This window comes from Hippopotamus amphibius, chromosome 5 (assembly GCF_030028045.1).
Source record: "Hippopotamus amphibius kiboko isolate mHipAmp2 chromosome 5, mHipAmp2.hap2, whole genome shotgun sequence".
Classification (NCBI taxonomy): Eukaryota; Metazoa; Chordata; class Mammalia; order Artiodactyla; family Hippopotamidae; genus Hippopotamus; species Hippopotamus amphibius.
Genome location: NC_080190.1, coordinates 39,156,122 through 39,179,533, shown reverse-complemented (window position 1 = coordinate 39,179,533; position 23,412 = coordinate 39,156,122). Strand labels below are relative to the sequence as shown.

The window sequence follows — 23,412 nt, the reverse complement described above, 5'->3', positions numbered from 1 at the left end:
ACCCTGAGGTAATGATCTGTTCCATGCCTCTCTTCTTGGCTTGTCCATGGCCTTCTCCCTGTCTTCACATCGTCTTTTCCTTGTCTGTGCCTGTGTCCAAATTTCCTCTTCTTATAGGGACATCAGTCATATCCGATTAAGGTGCACTCAAGGATCTCACTGTAACTCATTTCCTCTTTAAAGACCCTGTCTCCAAGTATGGTGACATTCTGGGGTACCTGGGGTTAAGACTTCAACATAGGAATTTGGAGGTGAGGGAGGTACAGTTCAGCCCATAAGAGCCTGAATCTCTTGAGCTAGCTGTGTGACATGGACCAGTCCCTCCTCCACCAGTTTGGGGCGTAGCTTCTTCTATCAGATGACGGGCTTGGGTTAGGTCATCTCTAAAACTCTTCCCTGTGATTACTGGAAAGCTTGTAGTCAGCTTGAACACTTGTAGTCAGTCTGAAGTATGTGCTTGGTACTGAAAAATCTCACTGACAGTTCCAGGCATCTGTGTACTTACTCTTGCCATTTGAAAGGCTGGCATTTTTCACTGCCCGACACCTTTTTTTTTTCCCTCTGTTTTTTAAAATTCTTTTCCTGTTTGCTTTGAAGTTCACTAAGAACAGAAAAAAAAAAAGGTGATTTTTTTTTTTTTAAACTTCCTTTTCAAACCCTAGCTCATCTCTTAGGGCCAATTGGCACACTGCTTCTTTGAAGTAATCCTAATGGGATTCTCAGTTTCTTCCAGTAGTTTGTTTCAGTCCCTGTGATGTTATTCTATTTGTAATTTCTGTATTAGATCTTGAGTGTTTATGATTTCTGAGAAAGTGTGGAGAGCTTGTCAGAGCAGAGTGGCATGCCTGAAGGGTGGTCATCAATTTCTGGCTCTGGCCGTCTCTGCTTTGCTTCTTCTGTGTAGTAACCAGGTTGGCTATGAAAAGTGATTCATCACTGATGGAGATAGTTAATAATAATCCAGACTGTTCTCTCAGTTTCTCATCGTCTGTTACAAGGGACAAACTCTTATGTCATCCTGTTTCTGAGCGTTTTAAAGGGAGCGAGCACAAAGATTGTAGGATAGGAAGACTTCTGGTTCCTATTTTTGCATTGCAGATCCCAACCCCTGCAACAGACTCACAGTGGTGGCTGTTCGCAGAAACTCAGCACCCAGATGGGAGGAGGGGAAACCTCAACTACCCTTCTTTTCAAGCTGCAGACCAAGGCTGGGAAGTTTCACCTCCCCTGCCAGCCAGAACCCCAGCCCGAACCCTCCTGCTACAGTTTTCCCCACCTAGAGGGCAGGGGACTGACTTCTGGTTTTCAGGAAGCTCCTGCTGGACTCTCCAGTTTCAGCATGCATTTGTTTTGAAGGTTCATTGTGTAATTCACACACAGGCATCTTGCCAACCATTGTCTGAAAACAAATTGAGTTGTTTGCTTACCTAAGTGACGAAAGCAGCTAGGAAACTAACTTATAAACCAGAAACAGCCCAGAGGTGTTTGGGCCAGAGGTGCCAAGTCCTCCCTTAGCCAGTCCTAACCGTGGGTTATCAGATGAGTCATTTCACATTCTCTGTGCTTAGCTTCCTCAGCTATGCAATTAGACAGTAATAATTCCTCATGTGTAGGTTTATTGTGACGACCACAAGCTGATGTATGTGAGTGAACTTTGTAAGAAGCCAGGCTAATGTCAAGGGAGTATGGGTAACAGACTCTAGGGTATGGTTTCCTGACTTAACATTTTCATGAATGATTCAGAGAGAGAAAAGCAAATTTTCTGATTTGCAGAATATATTAAAATCCTGTAGATAATGAAAGACTCAAGGAGATCCATTTTTAAAATGTATATTGAAGCTAAGCAGATGCTTATATGGTCCCTTTCTGCTTTGACGTTCCAGGATTCTGCAAGATTGCGTCATCTGTGGTTATGATGGGCTGTGTGATCCCACGGTGGCTTCCGTAGTCAACATGTTAATTACCTGTGTGGTTCAGGAGACATCGATGTTTCTCTGTCTCGGTAGCTAGCTGCTAATAATGTTTTTGCTGAGGACCTCAGGTATGTCCCCATTTGGGCTAAGCCAAGTTCCTCTGGGTGTGACCTTCCAGGAAAGCCCTTCCCGGCTAGTCATCCACTTGCAACAGGTCACTACCCAAATGTCTTCTTATTTGGTGGCCTTCCTAGACCGCTCTTCCTGAAACAGCACTGCTTTACCCCTCAAACTCTCCGTGCTGCCCAGGCTTGCTTTATTCCTTTAAATAGCACTTATTTCTCCTTGACATTTTGCCTACTGTGTTTCTTCATCATTTCCCTCCACGTGGTGCTTAATAATGTGTCAACGTGACTGGACCGTGGCACCCAGATAGTTGGTCAAACATTATTCCGGATGTTTCTGTGAAGGTTTTGTTTGTTTTGGATGATTTGTACATTTAAATTGGTAAACTCTGAGTAAATTAGGGACCCTCTGTAATGTGCGTGGCCCTGATTCAATCAGTTGAAGGCCTTAAGAGAACGAAGACTGAGATCCCCTAAGGAAGAAGGAATTCTGCCAGGCTGCCTTTGGACTTGGGCTGCAACTCTTCCCTGACTCCCCAGCATACTGGCCTACCTCATCAGCAGAACTTGGACTTGCCAAGCCTTTACAGTTGTGTGAGCCAATTCCTTAAAATAAATCAATCTCTCTCTCTTCATACACACACACACGCACACACACTGTCACTCACTCACTCACTCACTATTGGTCCTGTTTCTCTTGAGAACCCTGCTAACACACTTCAGTTACATATAAACTCTATGAGAGCTGAGTCTTTATCTGTTTACTGCTGTGTTCCTGGTTGTGTGTCCAGCACATAGTAGGTACTCAACAAAGTATTTGCTCATTTAAATAATTGATTAATGTGTTAGCTAATACTATTCCCAGCAGAATATAAACTTGAAGTCTCTCTGACTTTTTAATCTTTGTTATGATGGAGATTTTAAATTAATTTTAAATTAATTTTATTCCTTTTTTTTTTCTATTTGGTTATCATTTGCCTTAGTTTATCCACTTTTCAACTCTTTAATTCATTTTCTGGCCTTTTCAGCTTTTTTGAAAAACAACTTCTTGAGCATTCTGATCATTTAGTTCTTTGTGGGTTTCCTGCCTTGTCACAGTCAAAAACACCCCAGTTTCTGCCTGAAAAGTTTGGGTTAAATCTTTGCATACTGCAAACTTGAGCTAATGCAAAAACTTTAAAAAATACAAGCTGTGTGGAACACTGCTTATATAATAATCATGTAACAGTTAGAACACGCTCTTTAGACCCACCTTTCTTTCTTTATACTTGACATAATTCTTTGATGCTGAACTAAGTAAGAAATGTTTCCAGAAATTCTGCTCTGTGAAGCAGGTGTGATCAAATATGAGATATTTTGTGCTGGTTTCTGCTCCATGGCCAGTGATATTTATATCTTTCACTGTTCTACTCCAAGAATCACATTTCTTAAATTCTGAATGTATTTTGGACAGTGGGTTTTGATTTCCAGTCAAAAACTTCAAAACGAAAAGAAAATTAGAACATACATTCCTTTTAGACAGCTCCAGAAAGTTGACTATATGCACAGCTTTTTGTAGAAATAGCACTAATGTAACAATTGATAAATGTCAAATGTGCTGCTCCTCTGAGCACTTGATCATTTAAACCAGAAATTGTGGACCTGCTTGTAATATTGTCACAAGACTGCTGGATGAAATTAGCATACCAAGTAGGACGGGCTCTATAGCTGTAGAGGACACACGTACACATACACACACACACACACACACACACACACACACACGCACACACACACACCTACTATCGGGTATCAACTTTGAGCACCTTTGACTTGTCAATTTTTGCTAGCCCAATTTTGACTCAAATGTCTTTGAGTTTAAATCTGTGTCATTTTCTTCGGTTTCTGGTAAGAAAGCAGAATTGAAAAAGAAGGAGAGCAAGTTATATCTCACTGTTAACTCCCTCTTCCCAGCAACGGAGGTGGCTAATAACAGAAAGGACTTGCTCCTACTCACTTGGTTGCTTAGATTCAGTGTTCCATTATCTGTTGCAAAAAGGACTTACTGATTTCTTGTAGCTACAGAGATTTTTACATTTATTTGAGAATTTTCCCGTGCTGGTGATGTCTGGAATGTTACATGGTTACTATATTTAATTCCTGATTCTCAAATAGCACAAAGTTTGTTATAGAATAAGAATCCTAAAAGGTGAATGGTTTTCATTTGAAAGCCCTTCCCATCTTAGCAGTTAACTCTTTGGTGTGATTTAAATCACAGTATTGTTTCCTAAAGTGCCCAATTCAGTTACTGTTCATTAGCTGTTGATGCTCTGATCTAGAAGAGGGACTAATATTAACAGGATGACAGGATGACCTTCTGTAGAGAAGGTAAGAAGAGAGGAACTGTCATCTTGAAAAGAGAAATCGATACTAATAAGTACCTGTTGTTCAGAGCTGCTTTAGAAAAAGATCATAGATTCAAATGTGTTTTAAAAAGTAAGAATCGTGCAAATACAACATTAAAAAATCCCCAAATAATGAATACATTACAAATAACATGCCTGTGTGCGAATCTGCCTTTGGAAACTTAACATTCATTTTCCATTATAATCAATGTTACTCATGTCTGTATTCACAGAACCTTGCACATAGTAGATTCTAGAGAAATGTCTGTTGGGTTGAAAAGCCAGTGATTTGATAGTGAAGCCAGCTTATTGAGGCTTAATTCCTCTGATCTGTTTACCAGTTCCAATTATTCTTTACATAAAATTGTTCGTATAAAGTAAGCTATATTTTATGGTGAGTTGGGTGTGGGGAAAAAACACTATAATAGGAGTGAGAAGACTTAAACAAGTCCTACCTTTCTACCTTTTGCTCATGAGTGACCCTGGATAATTAAGGTATTTTCTTGATATGTTGGTGTGATTTTCCCTCCTGAAGCCTGGATGTTAGAAATGCATTTTTTTAAGAACTTTATTGAGATACAGTTAACAGACAATAAACAGCATATATTTAGAGTGTACAATTTGGTATCCCAATCTCCCAGTTCATTCCCCCCCCAACTCTCCCCACTTTCCCCACTTGGTGTCCATGTGTTTGTTCTCTACACCTGTGTCTCTATTTCTGCTTTGCAATTCCCCTTTCATAGTTGTTAGCATTTGCCTTATGTATTGAGGTGCTCCTATATTGGGTGCATATATATTTATAATTGTTATCTCCTCTTCTTGGATGGATCCCTTGATCTTTATGTAATGTCTCTTCTTGTCTCTTGTAACATTTTTTATTGTAAAGTCTGTTTTATCTGGTATGACTCTTGCTACTCCAGCTTTCTTTTGATTTTCATTTGCATGGAGTATCTTTTTCCATCCCCTCACTTTCAGTCTGTATGTGTGTGTAGGTCTGAAGTGGGTTGTAGACAGCATATATATGGGTCTTGTTTTTGTATTCATTCAGCCAGTCTGTGTCTTTTGGTTGGTGCATTTAGTCCATTTACATTCAAGGTAATTATTGATATGTATGTTCCTATTACCATTTTCTTAATTGTTTTGTTGTTGTTGTTGTTGTAGGTCCTTTTCTTCTCTTATGTTTCCTGCTTAGAGAAGTTCCTTTAGCATTTGTTGTAGGGCTGGTTTGGTGGTGCTGAATTCTCTTAGCTGTTGCTTGTCTGGAAAGCTTTTGATTTCTCTGTCGAATCTGAATGAGATCCTTGCTGGGTAGAGTATTCTTGGCTGTAGGTTCTTCCCTTTCATCACTTGAAATATATCATGCCACTCCCTTCTGGCTTGCAGAGTTTCTGCAGAGAAATCAGCTGTTAACCTTATAGGAGTTCCCTTGTATGTTATTTGTTGTTTTTCCCTTGTTGCTTTTAATAGCATTTCTATGTCTTTCATTTTTGTCAATTTGCCTACTCTATGTCTTGGCGTATTTCTCCGTGGGTTTATCCTGCCTGGCACTCTGCACTTCCTGGACTTGGGTAGCTATTTCCTTTCCCATGTTAGGGAAGTTTTCAACTATAATCTCTTCCCATATTTTCTCAGGTCGTTTCTCTCTCTCTTCTCCTTCTGGGACCCCTATAATGCGAATGTTGGTGCGTTTAACATTGTCCCAGAGGTCTCTTAGGCTGTCTTCAGTTCTTTTCATTCTTTTTTCCTTATTCTTTTCCACATAAGTGATTATCACCATTCTGTCTTCCAGGTCACTTATTCGCCCTTCTGCCTCAGTTAATCTGCTATTGGTTCCTTCTAGTGTATTTTTCATTTCAGTTATTGTGTTGCATATTTCTCTGTTTGTTTGCTCTTTACTTCTAGGTCTTTGGTAAACTTTTTGACCTTTGCATCCAGTCTTTTTTCAAAGTCCTGGATCATCTTCACTATCATTATTCTGAATTCTTTTTCTGTAAGGGTGCCTGTCTTCTCTTCATTTAGTTGTTTTTCTGGGGTTTTATCCTGTCCCTTCATCTGGTACAAAGTCCTCTGCTTTTTCATTTTCTCTATCTTTCTGTGGCTGTGGTTTTCAGTTCCACAAGACGAAATGCTGCTGATACTGCTTGATCCTGCTGTCTGCCCTCTTGTGGAGGAAGCTATCTAGGAGCCTCCTGCGTGCTTCCTGATGGGAGGGACTGATGGTGGGTAGGGCTGGGTGGGCAGAGCTCAGTAAGGCTTTAATCTGATTTGGTGGGTGGAGCTCACTTAAACTTTAATCTGCTTGTCTGCTAATGGATAGGGCTGTGTTCACACCTTGTTGGTTGTTTGGCCTGAGACTACCTAGCACTGGTGCTTACAGGCTCTTTGGTGGGGCTCATGGCGGACTCTGGGAGGGCTCACACCAGTGAGCACGTCCCAGAACCCCTGCTGCCAGTGCCCCTGTCTCCTCAGTGAGCCACAGCTGCCCCCCACCTCTGCAGGCAAGCCTCCAACACCAGCAGGTAGGTCTGGGTCAGTCTCCTATGGGGTCACTGCTCCTTCCCCGTGGGTCCTGGTGAGCACATTTTTTTATGTGCCCTCCAAGAGTGAAGTCTCTGTTTCCCCCTGTCCTGTGGAGGTCCTGCAATCAAATCCCGCTGGCTTTCAAAGTCTGATTCTCCGGGGATTCCTCCTCCCATTGCTGGACTCCCAGGTTGGGAAGCCTGACGTGGGGCTCAGAACCCTCACTTTAGTGGGTGGACTTCTGCAATATAACTCTTCTCCAGTTTGTGAGTCCCCACTCAGCATTTATGGGATTTGATTTTAATGCAGTTGCTCCCCTCCTACCGTCTCATTGAGGCTTCTCCTTTGTCTCTGGATGTGGGGTGTCTTTTTTGGTGAGTTCCAGTGTCTTTCTGTCAATGATTGTTCAGCAGTTAATTGTAATTCCGGTGCTCTTGCAAGAGGGAGTGAGCACACGTCCTCCTACTCCTCCATCTTAATCCCGAGCTAGAAATGCATTTTTAAATACAGCCATCCTGGGAGGAAAAGATGGCAACCATATCTCCTTCATCCCTCCTTCCTTGGAGGTCCCATGGTATCTTGTGACCTAGAAGGGATGCAGGCTTTGGTAACAAGGGGGAAGGGCTAAAAGGCAAGATATGGGGACTCCTGTGGCAGTGATTTATACACAAAGAATATTTAGTTTCCTTGACACAGAAGATGCTATAAAGTAGAAAAAATAATGTGTGCCATGAAAACTATGAAAAATGACTTTGAGGAAAAAACCCTCAGAACTAGTAGTTTAAAACTTTTGATCCTTGGCAATGAAGTTACATATTCCACGTAAGATGAAAGATTATTTGAATCTGTGTTTAGAGAGAAAAACAATAAATGTTTAGAAGACCTGAGAAAGGAATCAAACAGACTCCCAAATGTTTCCATATATTTTAGGGGCTGATTTTGCTAAGGAACTCAAGCCTTTAACTGACTAAGATAAATTTGACACAATGTCACTTAGACCTATGGGTTTTTACCTCCAGAAAAAAAAGAAACCAATAACAGATTAAGGATTGGTTCTCTATTAAGAGAAGATCATTTTTCCTGAATGAAAGTGAAGAAAATCCTCTTGGATTTATTGTATAATTGGATAACCAGGAAGGATTTCATCAAAACTGTAGGTTCTGTTGTTGTATATAAAAAAGGAAGAAACAGAACAATGTTATAAGCTAAGTACTATGTTTGGGAGAAATTATTCTTTTTATCCCTACAATAACTCTTCAAGACAGAAAGTACTGTTGTCACTTACAGATCAGGAAATTGAGGGTCAGTGAGGCTATCCAGTTGGCCTAAAGTCAGCGTTGGCAGCAGAGCTGGGATTCAAACCACAGTCGCTTTGAAACTTCATGTTTTTTCCTATTCTGCTATATTGTTCCTCACTGGAACTTGGTGATGATGAAATAATAATAATAAATACTGCTTACCGGGCACGTATTTATTATGTGTCAGTAATTGCACTAAGAAACTGTAAGTGCATTATTTTATTTAATTATCACAACAAACCTATGAAGAAGAGATTATTTCCACCTTATAGATGACAAAGCAGAGACTTGGAGAATTTAAGTGACTTTCCCTGCAGTCATAGGGCTGGTAAGTGGGAGCTGTGACTTTTGAGCCCAGATCTGTGGCTCCTACCATCCGTGATGCTGCTTCTCAGGGAGTTTGGAGAACCTGAGGTCTGGACTGTCATGCAATTGATCTGCTCCTTTTTTTGGAAATGAGTCAGCAGAAGGCTGGAACCCACCGCAGATTAAAATACAGCCATTTGGGGCGATTTACACCTTTTTACCAAGTTGCTTAGTTCAGAAGTCAATAAAATGCTCTTCATGCTTTTCTTTTACAGATATTTACCTTTATTGCTGGACCGTTGTCTGCAGGTGGTAACGTCCATATGGCTGATAGCGACTCTGAGTTGCTGAAACTGACAAAGAATATTACTAACACAAAGAGCTGCGATGAAGGCATGCATCGTGAGCATGAATTTTGTTGTCAGCCATGTTCTCCTGGTATGTTGTACACAAAAATTCTCGCAATCAGAATGACAATCAGGGTGAGGAGTAGCATCTAGTAATAATAAAGGAAGTTTTCACAGCGTTTAGTTCTCTTGCATTATGGCATAACTGGGAAGAAAAAATATGACATTCTTTTCTGAAGACCAGCTTATTTTATATTTATCGCACTGGTTTCATGTGAGCATAAGTAAATATGACTTATAAATTACATGTACCTCAGAAATGAAAGGATTTATTTATTTAGCCCCATTTTTCAATAACAAGAGAAGACTAATTTGTGGATATTAAAACTTACCATATCAGAACTGGTTAGAATATATCATATAACTGTGGAGCTCTGAAAACAAGGGACTTCTACCCTTAAGAGATGTCTCAGCACATCCCTTCAACCGGAAGGTCTCTAAGAAAGCTGTTTGTCCTAGCACCGATGCCTGCAAAATACATTTGCATTTTGCAACCGAATAACTAGGTAAGCTAGAAAAGCAACAGACAAAAACCATGCATTTTTTAAACTCAGTATTTTTGAAATGGAAACCAATTTCAGATCAGAAATCCTTCAAACACTAGCAAATTACAAGCTAAGCAAAATGCAATTGTGCAGACTTTTTTTTTCCAACATGGAGTAGAGTTGACTACTATTTTATACAGATGTGGATCTCCCAGCTGCATTGTGAAGGAAAACAGGAAGATAAAAGAAAGCAAACACAGGCATATTGCTATACATGAATAGAACCATAAAGCACAGCAGTAAACTTCATGTTTGGCTTTCCAGGCCTCCAGCACTCAAACTGCTCAACAGGCATGGGCCCTGTTTATAAGAAGATTCTAACAGTCTGTCTTGGCCTTCTCGCCAGGTTTTAATAACCCTTATGGAAAATCTCTCATAAGCCAACCCATTTATATTTAAGCCTTTTACTCCTCTCCAAAAGAGAATAAAGAATGGCTTTCTGGCTTTTTTGTGACTTGCTAAACACCTTCCATTTGTCCTATGAATTAAGACCTTTACTCATATTTTTAAAACCTAAAGTACAAATTAAAATGAAGATAATATCAAACTGTTAAGGACTTTGCATTTATTATTTGTTTTGCTTTGTTTTATTTTCATTTTAGAAGTGACCTCAGTCCTGGTGAGTTTGCTTGTGAGATAAGAACTCTCATACGACACTCTTGAAATGTAAATTGTTAAAACCTTTTAAGGAGGAAATTAGGATATGTGGGTCAAAAATTTGATAATACACTGATACAGTAATAGATTTATAGAAAAATGTCTTAACAAAAGTCAAAATAAAAGAAAATATTGTATGCATGGCATTTCACTATGATACCCAATGATGTGAGATTTAAGTACATTACAGAATATTCCAAGACTAGAATATTATGTATCCATCAAAACCATGTTTTCTGGTATATTTCTGATATAAGCCTCAATGTTTATAAATTCCCTTAAGAGATTTCTAACTGATCTGCTGGCTGGATTAACTGATTCTCTCTGCTCCGTCTCTAAAACATCCTAGATGGTGTCCAATATATACTAAACACTCTTTCCACTTCTATTCCCCTCCTTTTTAAAAAAATTTTAAGCTTGTCCATATTCAGATTGCTTCCAAATTTGCTTATGCTCATTGATGTCGTGATATTAATATGCAATTTAATTAAATATTACATAAATTGATATATAAATACACAGAAAAACAGATTATTTCTATGAAAATTATTTTGAATGCTATGGAGAATTTCAGTAAAGTCGAGTTACTAAAAAATTGTCAGTGAATTAGGTGGAGGCAAAATACATGAAAAAATCACAAAAATATGAAAGGCTTTCATACAGATTATTGGTGTCTTTAAGTTTTCTTTCCATCAAAAAGAAAGGAGGAAAGAAAAGAAAGAAGAGGAAAAAAAGAAAGAAAGGGAAGGAGGGAGGGAGGAAGGAAGGAAGAAAAAGAATAGAAAGAAAGGGAGAGAAAGAAAAGGAAATCATAGGTGATGCATTTTGAATGTGATTTAAGTGAGAAAGTCTGGAATTCTGATAACTTGTTTCTATGTCACAAGAGTGGCAAATAATTATGCAGTTATACTTTATAAATGGAAATATTTACAGTATTTTTTTCAATGATCCTCTATGTGAACTGACATTTTTATGAAAAAAGCCATCTTCGCATCACCATTTCCAGTGAGAAGGATTCTGTGGTACACTGCATACATTTGGTACACTGCATGCATATATAGATACACACACACACATATATATAATGTATACACACACATGTACTCACATGTATATATGTGTGTATTTATATGCATAGAAATGCACCAAAATGATAACAGTATCTCAGAGTGATTGATATATAGGTGCTTTTTACACTTTCCTAAATTTCCCAAATTTTCTACAATAAGCATATGTACTGTTCTACTCAGAAACAAATATCAGTATATTTTAAAATATCATTTTCAAGAAAACAACTACCTTTTAAATATTTTGGTGAATTTAGGTTGTATACATTGGAGGAAAGAAAGAACTTGTGATATTATATCCCTGTCACACCATAGGCATTGTGCTAGGCACATTCTGCAAGGTAATTCATTAAAGAGGCCAATTCCTTTAAAAAAGAGGTATAATTCCACTGGCAAGTAATTAAAGTTGCGCTTTGGCTTGGTTTTCTTAAACATACTGCTGCAATGGTATAGAACCCTGGTGCACTGTATTTAAATTCGGTTCTGAGTTTCCACAATTTGTTTATTGTTTTCTATTGACTTGTCATTGCCTTTGTTTACTAAAATACTGTATGTGTTTAAATTTCATAATTTGTTTATGTAGTATTTTGTTTTATAAAAAAAAGAATGCTATAAAAATCATTAAGAAAGTCATGTTCCTAGGCAAGACAGCGTACATTATTTTTGCTGTTCAAGCAAATGGGGCAGGGCTTCCTAGGTGGGGCAGTGGTTAAGAATCCGCCTGCCAATGCAGAGGTCACAGGTTCGATCCCAGCTCCAGGAAGATCCCACATGCCGCGGAGCAACTAAGCCCGTGTGCCAACAAAACAAAACAAGCAAATGGGGCAGATTAAACTTTAGACTTAAACTGCACACCAGCTGTCTTCAGGAAATGTCCTGGAAAGTATTATTGGACATTTCTGCTAACATCCCATTGGCCAGGACTTAGTCACATGGCCATGCAAAGGAGGCTGGGAGATGTAGTCTTGACTCAGGGCAGTCATGTCCCCTGGTAAATATTCTATTCCTGTGCGGGAAGGGAAAATGGATATTGGGTGGCAATCAGGGATCTCTGCCACATTGACTAATCCTTTACAAAGTCCTAAATTAGGGAAAACGTAAAGACATTGTAATGTGTTGAACTGCGTACTAATCACCATTTGCAGTTAGGTTTTTGGCATCGAGAGTAAGCGTACCAAGTAAATAATTCCCCCGTAGAGCAATCCCAGGAAGGCAAACAGGGAAGCTTTGACTTCAGAGAGAGAGTCATGGGGCAGTGTTAAAAAGGAAAAAGCAAAGCAAGTGAAGAACCTTGTTCCAGGGCACACATTCTCCAGTGCAGCAGACAAGCCGCTGCTGAGGTGAAGGCAGAGAAATAGGACAGAGCCCCTGACCGCAGGGAGTTTCCAGTCTTGGAATGTAAACTCCTACACTTTTACCAGATGTGGTAGCACTTCAAAAGTTTTATGTTAGTTTGTAACATGGTAGCTGAAATCTTTACCAAGCAGATATTGAATAGAGTTTAATAGCTCAAGTTCTGGCACCAGACACTGCTTTCAAAGCCTCCATCTGACACTTCCAGGATGACCAACATATTCTGGTTTGCCTGCGACTTCCCCAATTTTAGTGCTAAAAGTCCCACATCCTGGGCAAACGGGGATGGTTTGTCCTCCTAGCTATTTGCAAGCTTCATGTCCTTGGGCAAATTACTTGATTTCTTTGAGTCTCGTTCTTTAACTGTAAAATGGAAATAATAATAGTTCTGACCTTTTATGATTACTGTGAACATTAAATAGAAATATGTTAACAGTGTTTAGCAGAGTGCTTGGCTCAATAAGTGTTAATATTATCATTTATTGTTACTATTGCAAGAATGCTTATGGGTCTGATGGCTGTGTGGGTTCGCATGCATTTTACCTGCATTCTTCTGGCTGGAAACTATATGCTGTACTGGAATAAGTGAAACTGAGTATTTCCGATGGTTTTTTAACATGTTCCTCATGAACGGCAAGGAGCTACTGTCACCGAGGGATTTTCTTTTCAAATTTTATATAGATCTCTAGTGTTTCTGTCACCTTCTCCGGATACTAATCTACTAATCTTTTTTTGTTGCTATCGTGGGATCTGAAATGAGAATGTTTTCTGAACAGTCATGTAAAGTAATTGTCTGAAATGTTACAGTAAATTTTCTTTTAAAAGGCAAAAAAAAAAAAGATTGCTATGAGGTTATTAAGAAAGTCACGTACCTGGGGAAAGACAGCATAAATAATTTTTGCTGTACACGCGAGAGGGGCAAATTAGATTTTGCCTATTCTTTTCAGTTAGTTATAAGATAATAATTACGGTCACTAGTCAGGCTTTTCTCTTAGATTTCCCTTTATATTTTCTGTCTCTTTCGTCTTCATTCTCTGTTCCTTTGCCTTAAACTAGCCCTCCCCACAGCACTGATCACCACTTGCCATCTTATATTTATTTATGCCTGCTTCTACCTTGAGAATGTGAAGACTTTGGAGACCAAGGCTTTGTCTTATTTCCTGCAGTATCTCCCGCTCCTAGAAAGTGCGTGGCACATGATAGGTATTTAATAAACAGTTCTTAAATAAATAAATGAATTTTCCAGAAGGCATTGTTTTATAATGTTTACTAATAGCAATCCAATGACTCATTTTATTGTTAAAGTAAATGAAAGCAAATGTGAATACGATTTAAAACTTTGCATATCAAGATAGCAAACCTAGTATTAAATTTTGTTGTAAACGCGTTCATGCCTGCACGTCATAAAGTATTCTGTCCCTCAATGGCAAAGGAATAGAGAGAAAGGGAAGTGGAAAGGGAACTGTGGGCCCTTAGTAGGCAGGTCCTGTGCAGTGCTGTTAGCCAAGCGAGCGAAGTATGATTATCTCCATCATCTGCATGAAGAAATTAGGCTTAGAGAGATTAAGCACTTTGTTAAAGATGTTATTGCTATTAAAAATTTGACCAAAGTCTTCAGAACTTCAAATGTTCTCTTCCTTAAACAACACTATCCTTGTCAGGATTTGTGGACTTTGGAAAGTAAAATGAGAAGTCAGAGCAAGGAGAATTAATTAGGTAATCTCAGTGGCCAGTGGCAGTCATCTCTACTATGAATATATACCTAGCAACCTCCTTCCCTCCTCCCCCCAGAGTTTGTAAAGGCATCTCTTCCAGGGCTTTGGTCATTCTAACCTCTTTTTTGTAAGCTCCTGATGTTAATCATCCTATTTGTATTCCTCACTTACTCTTTTAGCTTTTGTCTTGGGAGAAATTCTGTCTCTTGACACAATGTTTACAACAGCCTTCTCCCCTACTGCATTTATATTTCATTGGCTTAGCGCCCCCGCTCCTGTTGTAGCCGTGTTTTATTATTATCCCTGCAGACTCCCCTTACTATTGCATGACCGCCTTGCATTTAAACACTTGCTCCATTTTTTTTTTCTTGGGCAGGTGAACGGAAAAAAGAAGATTGTGACATCAATGGGGGCGCACCAAAATGTGAGCTCTGCTCGGAGGGGGAGGAGTACACAGACACGAACCATCATTCTTATAAATGCAGAAGATGTGGAGTTTGTGATGGAGAACATGGTACGTGTCTTAAAAAACAATCGAAGGGGACCAATCATGGTCTGCGTGTGGCACCATGTATATTATACAGTCTGAAATTGGGACCTACTCTGGCACTATGTCAGCATACAGGAGGACAGGATGGGCCTGGCTGGGGTGAAGCAGGACCAGGTAGTGAGTGAAACTGTTCTAGACATTTATGAGTCAAGTCTAGGCAGTTCTCCCAGATGTAGGAAAATAACTAAATGTGAACATGGTGAACAGGGTCCATCATTTCCAATCAAAATTGCAGGGACTTTTTTTTTTCCTGCCTTGACTTATGCGTGTATAATAGCTTCTGTTCTTAGCCAGAAAGAGCTCAGACTCCTGCAACCACAAGGACAGAGAAACCCAAGAGGTGGAGGGGCTGCTCCCCCTTGTTTGGGGATCTGGTTTGTCCTGATAATTCCAGTTGGTAACCTGAATTTTCATGGATATCCCAATCTATCCTGAGGGTTCAGATTAAAATAAAACGGAAGCACTCCCAGTTTTATTAGACATCGAGAACTCTCTGGACTTAAAGCTTTTCTTATCCCTATTCAGGCTCTAAAGCAGTGTTTGTCAATTCTGGCTGTACATTAGAATCAAATGGGAAGCTATGAAAAATGCCAACATTTAGGTCCCCTCTCAGAGCAATTAAATCAGAATCTCTAAGTGAGAATTCTGACATTGATCTGATTGAGTAGGCCTGGGGCAGGGCTGGACATTCCGCATTTCTACCAGGCTCCCGAGTGATGCTGTTGTTGCTGGTCTGTAAGCCATACTCTGAGTAGCCAGGCTCTCGACGAGAACAGGAGAGCCACTTAAGTACAGGTGGGGCTGTTCAGGTTGCTGGATTGTCTGTCTACTTGAAACTCTGCTAAATGATTTCAACTCTTTCAACCTGGGGTTGCCTATTTGGCATTTAAACACTAGTTGTGTCACTAAAGTTGTGATGGTGTGACTGTTAATATAGGCGCTGGATGTCAAAAATCCATGCAGCTCCTACTCATCCTTTTCATTGTCTATTTATAACTAGCTGCTGTAATTAATAGTCTGCAAAATTGGTTTTCTAGGCCTGGAAGTGGAAAAAACCTGTACCAGGAAACAGAATACCAAGTGCAGATGTAAACCAAACTTTTTTTGTAACGTTTCCCTGTGCGAACACTGTAACCCTTGCACCACGTAAGTTTTAGTCTTTCTCTGGTTAAAACACTAGGTGTGTCTTGAGAGAGAATGATTTTCTTGAGAGAGAAAGGGAAGCAACATTGATTGAGAGTAAAGAATTTGGATTCTGGTCTTGCTTTGCCTCCAAGAAACTAGGTAACCATTTCTTCACCAAACATCCTGTATCTAAACATTTATTGAACACCTCCTATGTGCTTTATACTGTGCTGGCTGCTCAAGCCAACGATATGAGCAGAAACGTGCCTGGCTTTGAAGGTCTAAGGCTAGAGGCAGAGAGTGTCAAGAAAAGCAATGATTATTCTCTTCACACCACATGGCAAGAAGAGACTTGTACTCAGGGCACTGAGTTATATAGGAAGACCTTTCAACTCTACCTGTGGAGGTGGGTAAAGATATGACACATGGCTTAAGTCTTGAAAGAAAGAAGGAAAGAGCCTTACCAGATGTACATGTATGGAAAGGACATTTCAGGCAGGGGAACAGCAGCTGCAAAGAGATAACAGGAAGCTCTGGAGAACAGAGGACTTGGCTGGAGTGTAGGAAAGACTGAGAAGGAGCCATGGTCAGATGATGAAGGACCTGTCTTTCATGCTAAAGAGCTTGGTTTTGACCCAAAGATAGAACACCTGATTTTAAATTTCTCGTGTCTTCTGATTAATTGGGTGATTTTGAGCAAATCACTTAACCTCTCGGAGCTTTGGTTTCCTCATTCAAAGGATGCAAATAAGATTTGTCTTAACCTAATTTCTGTGAAGATCACACTAGGTAATATGTGTTGTGAAAACAGCTTTCACTTTGTAAGATGTTGTTTTGTATAAATATAAATGTTTAGGATTATATTCATGTGCCTTTCCTTAAACTTGTAATTTACCTTGGGAAATTTTTAGGAGTTCACTTAGTAGACTTGACAAACAGGGACATGATGCCTTATGTCTCTTATTTACTAGAAAATGTTAAATTATGTGCAGTTAACCTAAACACTCCTTTCTAGCCCCAGCTGTCTGAGTGTACAGTCATGGTGACAGTATAAATAAGGATGTGGCAGGGGGAGGGGGGTGAACTAATGTAGTAAAATAATGATAATAATAATTTTAAATACTTCATAATTGCGATTTAGTTTTCTTTTCACAATAACCGTTTGAGGCAAGTAATATTATCTCCTTGTTATTGATGAGAAAACAGGCTCGTGGTGGTTAAGTCTCTTGCCCAGCCTCACCTAATTAAGTAATGGGCAGAGCCCGGTCATAATTCAGACAATTTGTCAGTGTTTGGCTGTCTGAAGAAAATCCCACAGGAACCTCTTGAATGTCGTAATCACCACTTGGTGCTAAAAGGGGAAACCTTTAAGGACCATCTAGGTAGACTCACTGAGCAGCAGCCTAGACAGTGGCTATTGTCTGGCCATTTTATTGTCCTATGGGACTGTTTGGAAATTGCTTTCGGCAATGGATGATTTTAAGAGCACTGTTTATTACCAAATTAAAGTTTATTTTTGTGTCTATTTCACCCTTTTTCTTATATGTTGATATTTTACTACCTTCTTTTACCTCAAGGTATTTTAAGCCATAGTCATTCTTTCGGATATTTTTCATCTAAACATCCAAATTATGTTATGAATTGGCACCAGTGTAGATGCTAATCTAGAAATATTTGAGGGAATATGTTTGCCAGAGATACAAACGCAAATAAAATGGCCCTGGATTTATAGTGTGTCATTGAAGATGATCACAGAGTCAGGCCACCAGGCTTTTTGAATTCCCTCTGCATTTTTTTCCAGGTGTGAACATGGAATCATTGAGAAATGCACACCAACCAGCAACACCAAGTGCAGAGAAGGTTATTATTTCTTTTTATGCTTATATTCTTCTTTCTCCCAACCCCACTGTAAAATGTGAAGAAAAGCGAATCCCTTTTGATCCCTTGAGAGTACTTAGTTTTAATCTTAAAAATGGCCTACTTTCATGTACCATGACCGGTATTCCAATCTACAGGATCCAGATCCAACTTACACAGTTTATGGGCCCTCCTGATCCTCATTCCAGTATCTGCAGTAATATACAGGGGTAAGTTCTTACTTTATTCAAACTGCAGATTGAGGTAACTTGGGAAGTAGTTGTTCACAAGAATTCCCTTCTGTCTCCTACCTATAAGAAAGCTCTTGCCAGGTTGGCAGCTCTGGTATGGTGTTAAATTTCTGCTTCTAAATGTACCCCTGAGAGCTGGTAAGAACAGGGGATGTTATCGCGCAGTGACTGTTTTTGAGCACGCACGCGGGGGCACTGACTGGGTGTTCTCATCCTCCTCATGAAGAAGGGTATTTTCGTTTAGGCAGCAGCCGCGTTGGCCAAGAATTGGAAGCAGCCCTTCAGTCTGCACTATCCTCCCATGCAGAGAGAGGACCCAGGGAGTGAAGGCATTGATAAATTCTTTCCTCTCTGTGCCTCCGCTCCCTTGTCTAGACTCCATGCTTTTTGATGATTTCTCCATCATAACTTAAAATACTGTGGCGATACCTTTTATGCAAGGGTTACTTAGTAAAGTCAGCAGGTAAACCAAAATTGGATATACTTATACTCTAGAAGAATCCCTTTAGATCATTCATGCAACACATGGTGGTGCCAACTTTCAATAACTCTGAAACATCCAGTTTTTCTTTTTCTATTGGAACAAATCTCTTTCTCCAGGTCAGCTGACGATAAAGAGATTGCCTTGCCTTTAGAGGTCGTTTAGCTAAAAATATAAACTCAGTGTTTAAACACTTAGTGCTTTACATGCCACTTCATGGCAAACTGATGTCGACTTTCCGTAGCCTATGGCTTCTGTGCCCTGCTGTAGCCATGCTACCCAGCTGCAAGCGGGTGGAGAGGGAGTCGTGATGGCCACACAGTAAGTCAAAAGCTAGCTCCAGACGAGGCCAGTGCGTGGTAAGCGGGATGGCTCCACTGAGATGTGGCATGTCTCTGGACCACTTGACCCGGTGCGATGGAACTATCAAAATCAGGGCAAATCTGCCTCTCATGGTGCTTGGTTGCTTTAAATTTCAATGAATGAATTTCTCCTTTCTTCTCACACTTCTCTTAGTATGAGAGTATGTTCTTACATGCTTCCTACAAGACTGAGACCTGAGTCTGATAGAAATTTCTTGGATCTTTCAGAGGTGAAAAGACGGCACAGGAGTAAAAAGATGGGTCACCAGAAATCTACAGCCTCAGATACTGTAAGTGTTGAAATGTGCATGAGCTTTCTTAAAAAAAATAGAGAAAGCAGTCATTCAGCTTTTTACTTGTTACTTTTTTAAAAGCTAACATTTATGGTGCTTGTGTGTGCATAGGTTAGAGGGGCATCAAAAATGAATTAAGATATGGTGCCCAGTTTATAAGAAGTGTCTATGCAAATAACATAAGAATTAATAAATTCTTATTAATAAATTCTCACTTACACGAAGGGAGTTGAGAAAAGGGTATGGCCAATCTTCCGTGTTCCATGTTGGTATTATCCCTGAAGAGAAATGCAGAGAGACATCCTTTACCAGAGTAGGGATTCAGTATCCAAGCCCAGGCACAGAGATAACTCTTAAAGCCATTATAAAGGCACAACTCAGCTCTCTCCAGACACTCGTTACCTTATCTGTCACCATATCTTTTTACAACATGGAATCAAACATTTCAAATAGCAAAAGAGGGCGTTCCCTGGTGGCCTAGTGACTTTCACTGCCGTGGCCTGGGTTCATGCAAGCTGCGCATGAAGTGGCCGAAAAAAACCCAAAACACACACACATAGCAAAAGCTACACTGGGGAGAGTGACCAGTTCACTTGATGAATAACTATTTTCTCATTTGGGGCCAGTGGGACTTAGGGTTCTTTAAATCAATATGGTACAAAATCATTGCAACTTAAACTATGTTCTCCTGTCAAAAATTCAAATAGCTATAGTAAAGAAAATTTTAGAATGATTATGTTTATTATGTTTATTTTCATGAGTCTATATAAAGAAAAGTCTCAGCACACTCCACAAATTCCTTAGGTTCCTTGCCTCTGTAAAAAATAAGCCAATATTCCTTAGTTTCTGGTTAGGCTGGAACCTTTCAGAATAAAAATTTAAATAGTGAAAGAATCCTCCTTGGTCACTTAGTGTAAATTTATTTATTCATTCATTCATTCGTTTAAGATTATTTATTTATTTATTTATTTATTTATTTATTTATTTATTTTTGGCTGCATTGGGTCTTTGTTGCTGTGCGTGGGCTTTCTCTAGTTGCGGCGAGCGGGGGCTACTCTTCATCGTGCACGGGCTTCTCACTGCAGTGGCTTCTCTTGTTGCAGAGCACGGGCTCTAGGTGCTTGGGCTTCAGTAGTTGTGGCACATGGGTTTAGTTGCTCTGTGGCATGTGGGATCTTCCTGGATCAGGGATCGAACCCATGTTCCCTACATTGGGAGGCAGGTTTTTAACCACTGCACCACCAGGAAAGTCCCTAGTCTAAATTTATACATTTGTATTATTTTATAACATTTAGAGTATTTTAAATATGTTTTTATTTATCTCTCTCCTTCCCTCCATTTTTTTTTTCTCCCCAGGAAATTATGACAGTGAATTTCTCAGGTAAGGCTTTTATCGTTTTATTTCATAGAGATGGCTTCCTTAGGAGTAACAGGCTAATTTTAGAGTTAAATAATGTTGTGAATTTCAGTGATATGTTATGGGTCTTGCTATTCCTTGAGACTACAGTTCTTCCTGCTCACCAACAAGAGTTTATTAAGCAGTTTGTTGAAATGTATAACTAATACTCATGGTTAAAAATAAATCAGGTAACATAGATGCTATATTCTGAAGGCTTAATTTTTTTTCACAAGCAATTAGGTGTAGTATAGGACTCCTTCCTGTATTGACTCAGAGGCTAATCTGAATTGCAGACTCAGTTATTATTGGTGTATCCTAGGTCCGTAACATGATTCTATTCTGTTATGTTTTTTGATCTGTGAGTCTAAGATGGTCATAAACTCTTGGCCTGCCTTTTCGATTTGTGAGTCACTGATCATCAAATCCATAGGGATATTAGAGGTGATCTTTTCCAGCCCTCTTACTTTGTAGATGAGAAAAGAAGACACAGAGATGTTATGTGTCTTGCCTAGGTCATAGAGAAAATTACTGGGGACTCGGGAGGAGTTGGGATTGGAACTCAAGGTTGTTTTTGTTTTTTCCCAATTGCCTCTTTAGATCTCTAGGACTTACCCATATTCTTAAGTGCTGTAAGAAGAGAAGTAAACATGGTTTTCAGAAGTGGGAATTTTGTGTAGAAAAACACATTTTCAGAGACTATTCTCTATTTTTCAGACATTGACTTGGGTAAACATATCATTAGTATTGCTGAACAAATGAAAATCACTGAAGTTAAAGAATTTGTTCGGAAGAATGGTATGGAGGAAACCAAGATAGATGAGATCAAGCATGACAACCCCCAAGATACGGCTGAACAGAAGGTCCAGCTGCTCCGCAATTGGTATCAAAGTCATGGGAAGAAAGACGCATACGGCACTTTGATTAAAAGTCTCAGAAGAGCCAAGCTTCATGCTCTTGCAGAGAGAATTCAGGATATAGTCCAGAAAGACATTACTAATGAACGTGAGAATGCAAACTTGCACAATGAAAATGAAAGCTTGGTTTAAAGTGAAAAACAACTAACTCAGTTCTGAGAATATACTAAAGAAAGATTAATGTTCAAATAAGTTCTGGGTAGCTGCAGGCTGTAGATATTGCTTGGCTTTTCTTTACGGGATGTGTTTTCTTTTTTCATTTATTAGATTTGTAGAGCTAATATATTTGCAGGCTTTGAGCATCTCATGATTCTGCCTCCAAGGATGTTTAAAATCTAGTTGGGAAGATGGACATGGTTAAGAGTAAATACAGTGGCACGTTAAGTGCACAGAAAAGAGTGTATGCAAAGGACAATAAATTGAGATCAAGTATCAAATATATGATTCCGCAAGTATGAAGGTAATTAATGTATGTGAATACAAATGCCCATCCACAGGTTGACCCCATTCCATCAATCATTAAATGTGATCTTTTGTTGATATGTCACAATCAATTACCTCCCCAGCTCCATTGACAATTCTAGAGATGTTACTGTATTTGTGAACTTTGTTTACAACTTTGAGAGGAGCATATTCAGGGAAAGCTTGCATATACATCTGAATGTAGAATTTAATAAGGTTCTACCTCAAAGAACTTTGCACGGATTATTGGCGTTTCGTGGTGAAATATTTCAACTTTGAATTCACGTAGAAAACGCAGACTTAAGTATAATGCTTGAATATTTTATATTTGTCACTTTGGATCAAAATAATTCACTTCATTCTCAGGTGTCAAAACATTTTGATCAGGAAAGAATTACTAGATCATTGGCACCTCTCCATTTTCTCCTTGATGTGCGTCTTGGTGGCCTGTGCACCCCCAGACTTGGAAGGACTGCCTAAGAAACACTTCATGATTCACGAAAAGGAAACACTTCCTGATTCATGAAAAGCCGGGACATCTAACTTGGTCTGGAGAGTCTAACTGCTCTTATGGAAGGTAGCTTTGTGGCATATCGTGAACCCATGTCTACCACCAAAGGTGATAAGGTAGATTCTTATTTTGCTCTGTCCCCAAAAAATGTTCAGTGACTCTGAACATGTGTTCTGTCTTGATGCCAAGGCAGCTTATACATAGCGAAAGTGAAATCATAGCAGGTTTGAAATCATAACATGTTTGAAATCGTAGCAATGTGTTATGAAGTCATAACAATTGCTCTTGTTATTTCCTGTAGCTTCTTAGACAGACAAGCCCGTCTTCCCACTACTGCTTCCGTACTTTTACATTTAAACACTTTGGAAAATTTGTATTAACTGTGAATGTTAATAAATACTATTTATAGTTATATGGTTGTAAACTAAAGACAGTTATAAGCTAAAACAGATGCTCAGAGTCCCCTAAAGAGCTTCCATTGGTGGAAGGTGTTTTTCCCTTATGTTTGGAAATAGAAAATATAGGTAGAAATATTTAATTAAAATCATGGTTTTGATATTTCTGGTTCTCTCTTTTTTTGTGGGGCCTTGCTTTTTGCTTTTGTGTCCCTTTTTTATATCTATTGCTGAAAGTAACCTGTTTACAAATCTTTCATCCTTCCTTTGGTCTCTGAGGAGGTATTTCCTTTTTAATGCACTTTAGTAGTTAAATAGTTTCCTCCATAGGCTTGTCTCAAGAATACCCCTCCTAAACAACACGTAATTATTTATTGTGTGAGGATTTACTATAACAGGATTATATATCAGGCACTGGAAGTGTGGTTAAGAAAGTAAGTATGTCAAAGGGTTGGTTTTATTGGTAAGAAAGCTGAATGGGGATTTTGAAATAATCCTTCCTGCATACTTTCCATTTCTGGC

The 23,412-nt window shown here is 39.2% G+C and overlaps 1 protein-coding gene across 6 annotated transcripts in view; it reads left to right on the top strand.

The window, feature by feature from the left end:
• The window catches only part of FAS (Fas cell surface death receptor), a 29,218-nt gene extending 6,165 nt beyond the window's left edge, over positions 1-23,053 (top strand). Inside the window, exons 2-10 of one of the 6 annotated variants that reach the window (XR_009053919.1) lie at positions 8,822-8,984; positions 14,667-14,804; positions 15,878-15,986; positions 17,767-17,825; positions 17,981-18,052; positions 19,145-19,206; positions 20,566-20,590; positions 21,323-21,982; positions 22,351-23,053. Coding sequence is in view for 5 of the 6 variants with exons in the window: in XM_057736444.1 (XP_057592427.1) it covers positions 8,822-8,984; positions 14,667-14,804; positions 15,878-15,986; positions 17,767-17,825; positions 17,981-18,052; positions 19,145-19,206; positions 20,566-20,590; positions 21,323-21,654 (960 nt within the window). In the remaining variant the exon portion in view is untranslated. The other 5 variants (XM_057736447.1, XM_057736446.1, XM_057736444.1 and 2 more) reach the window with 5 other exon arrangements.
• The last annotated feature ends 359 nt before the right edge of the window (positions 23,054-23,412 follow it).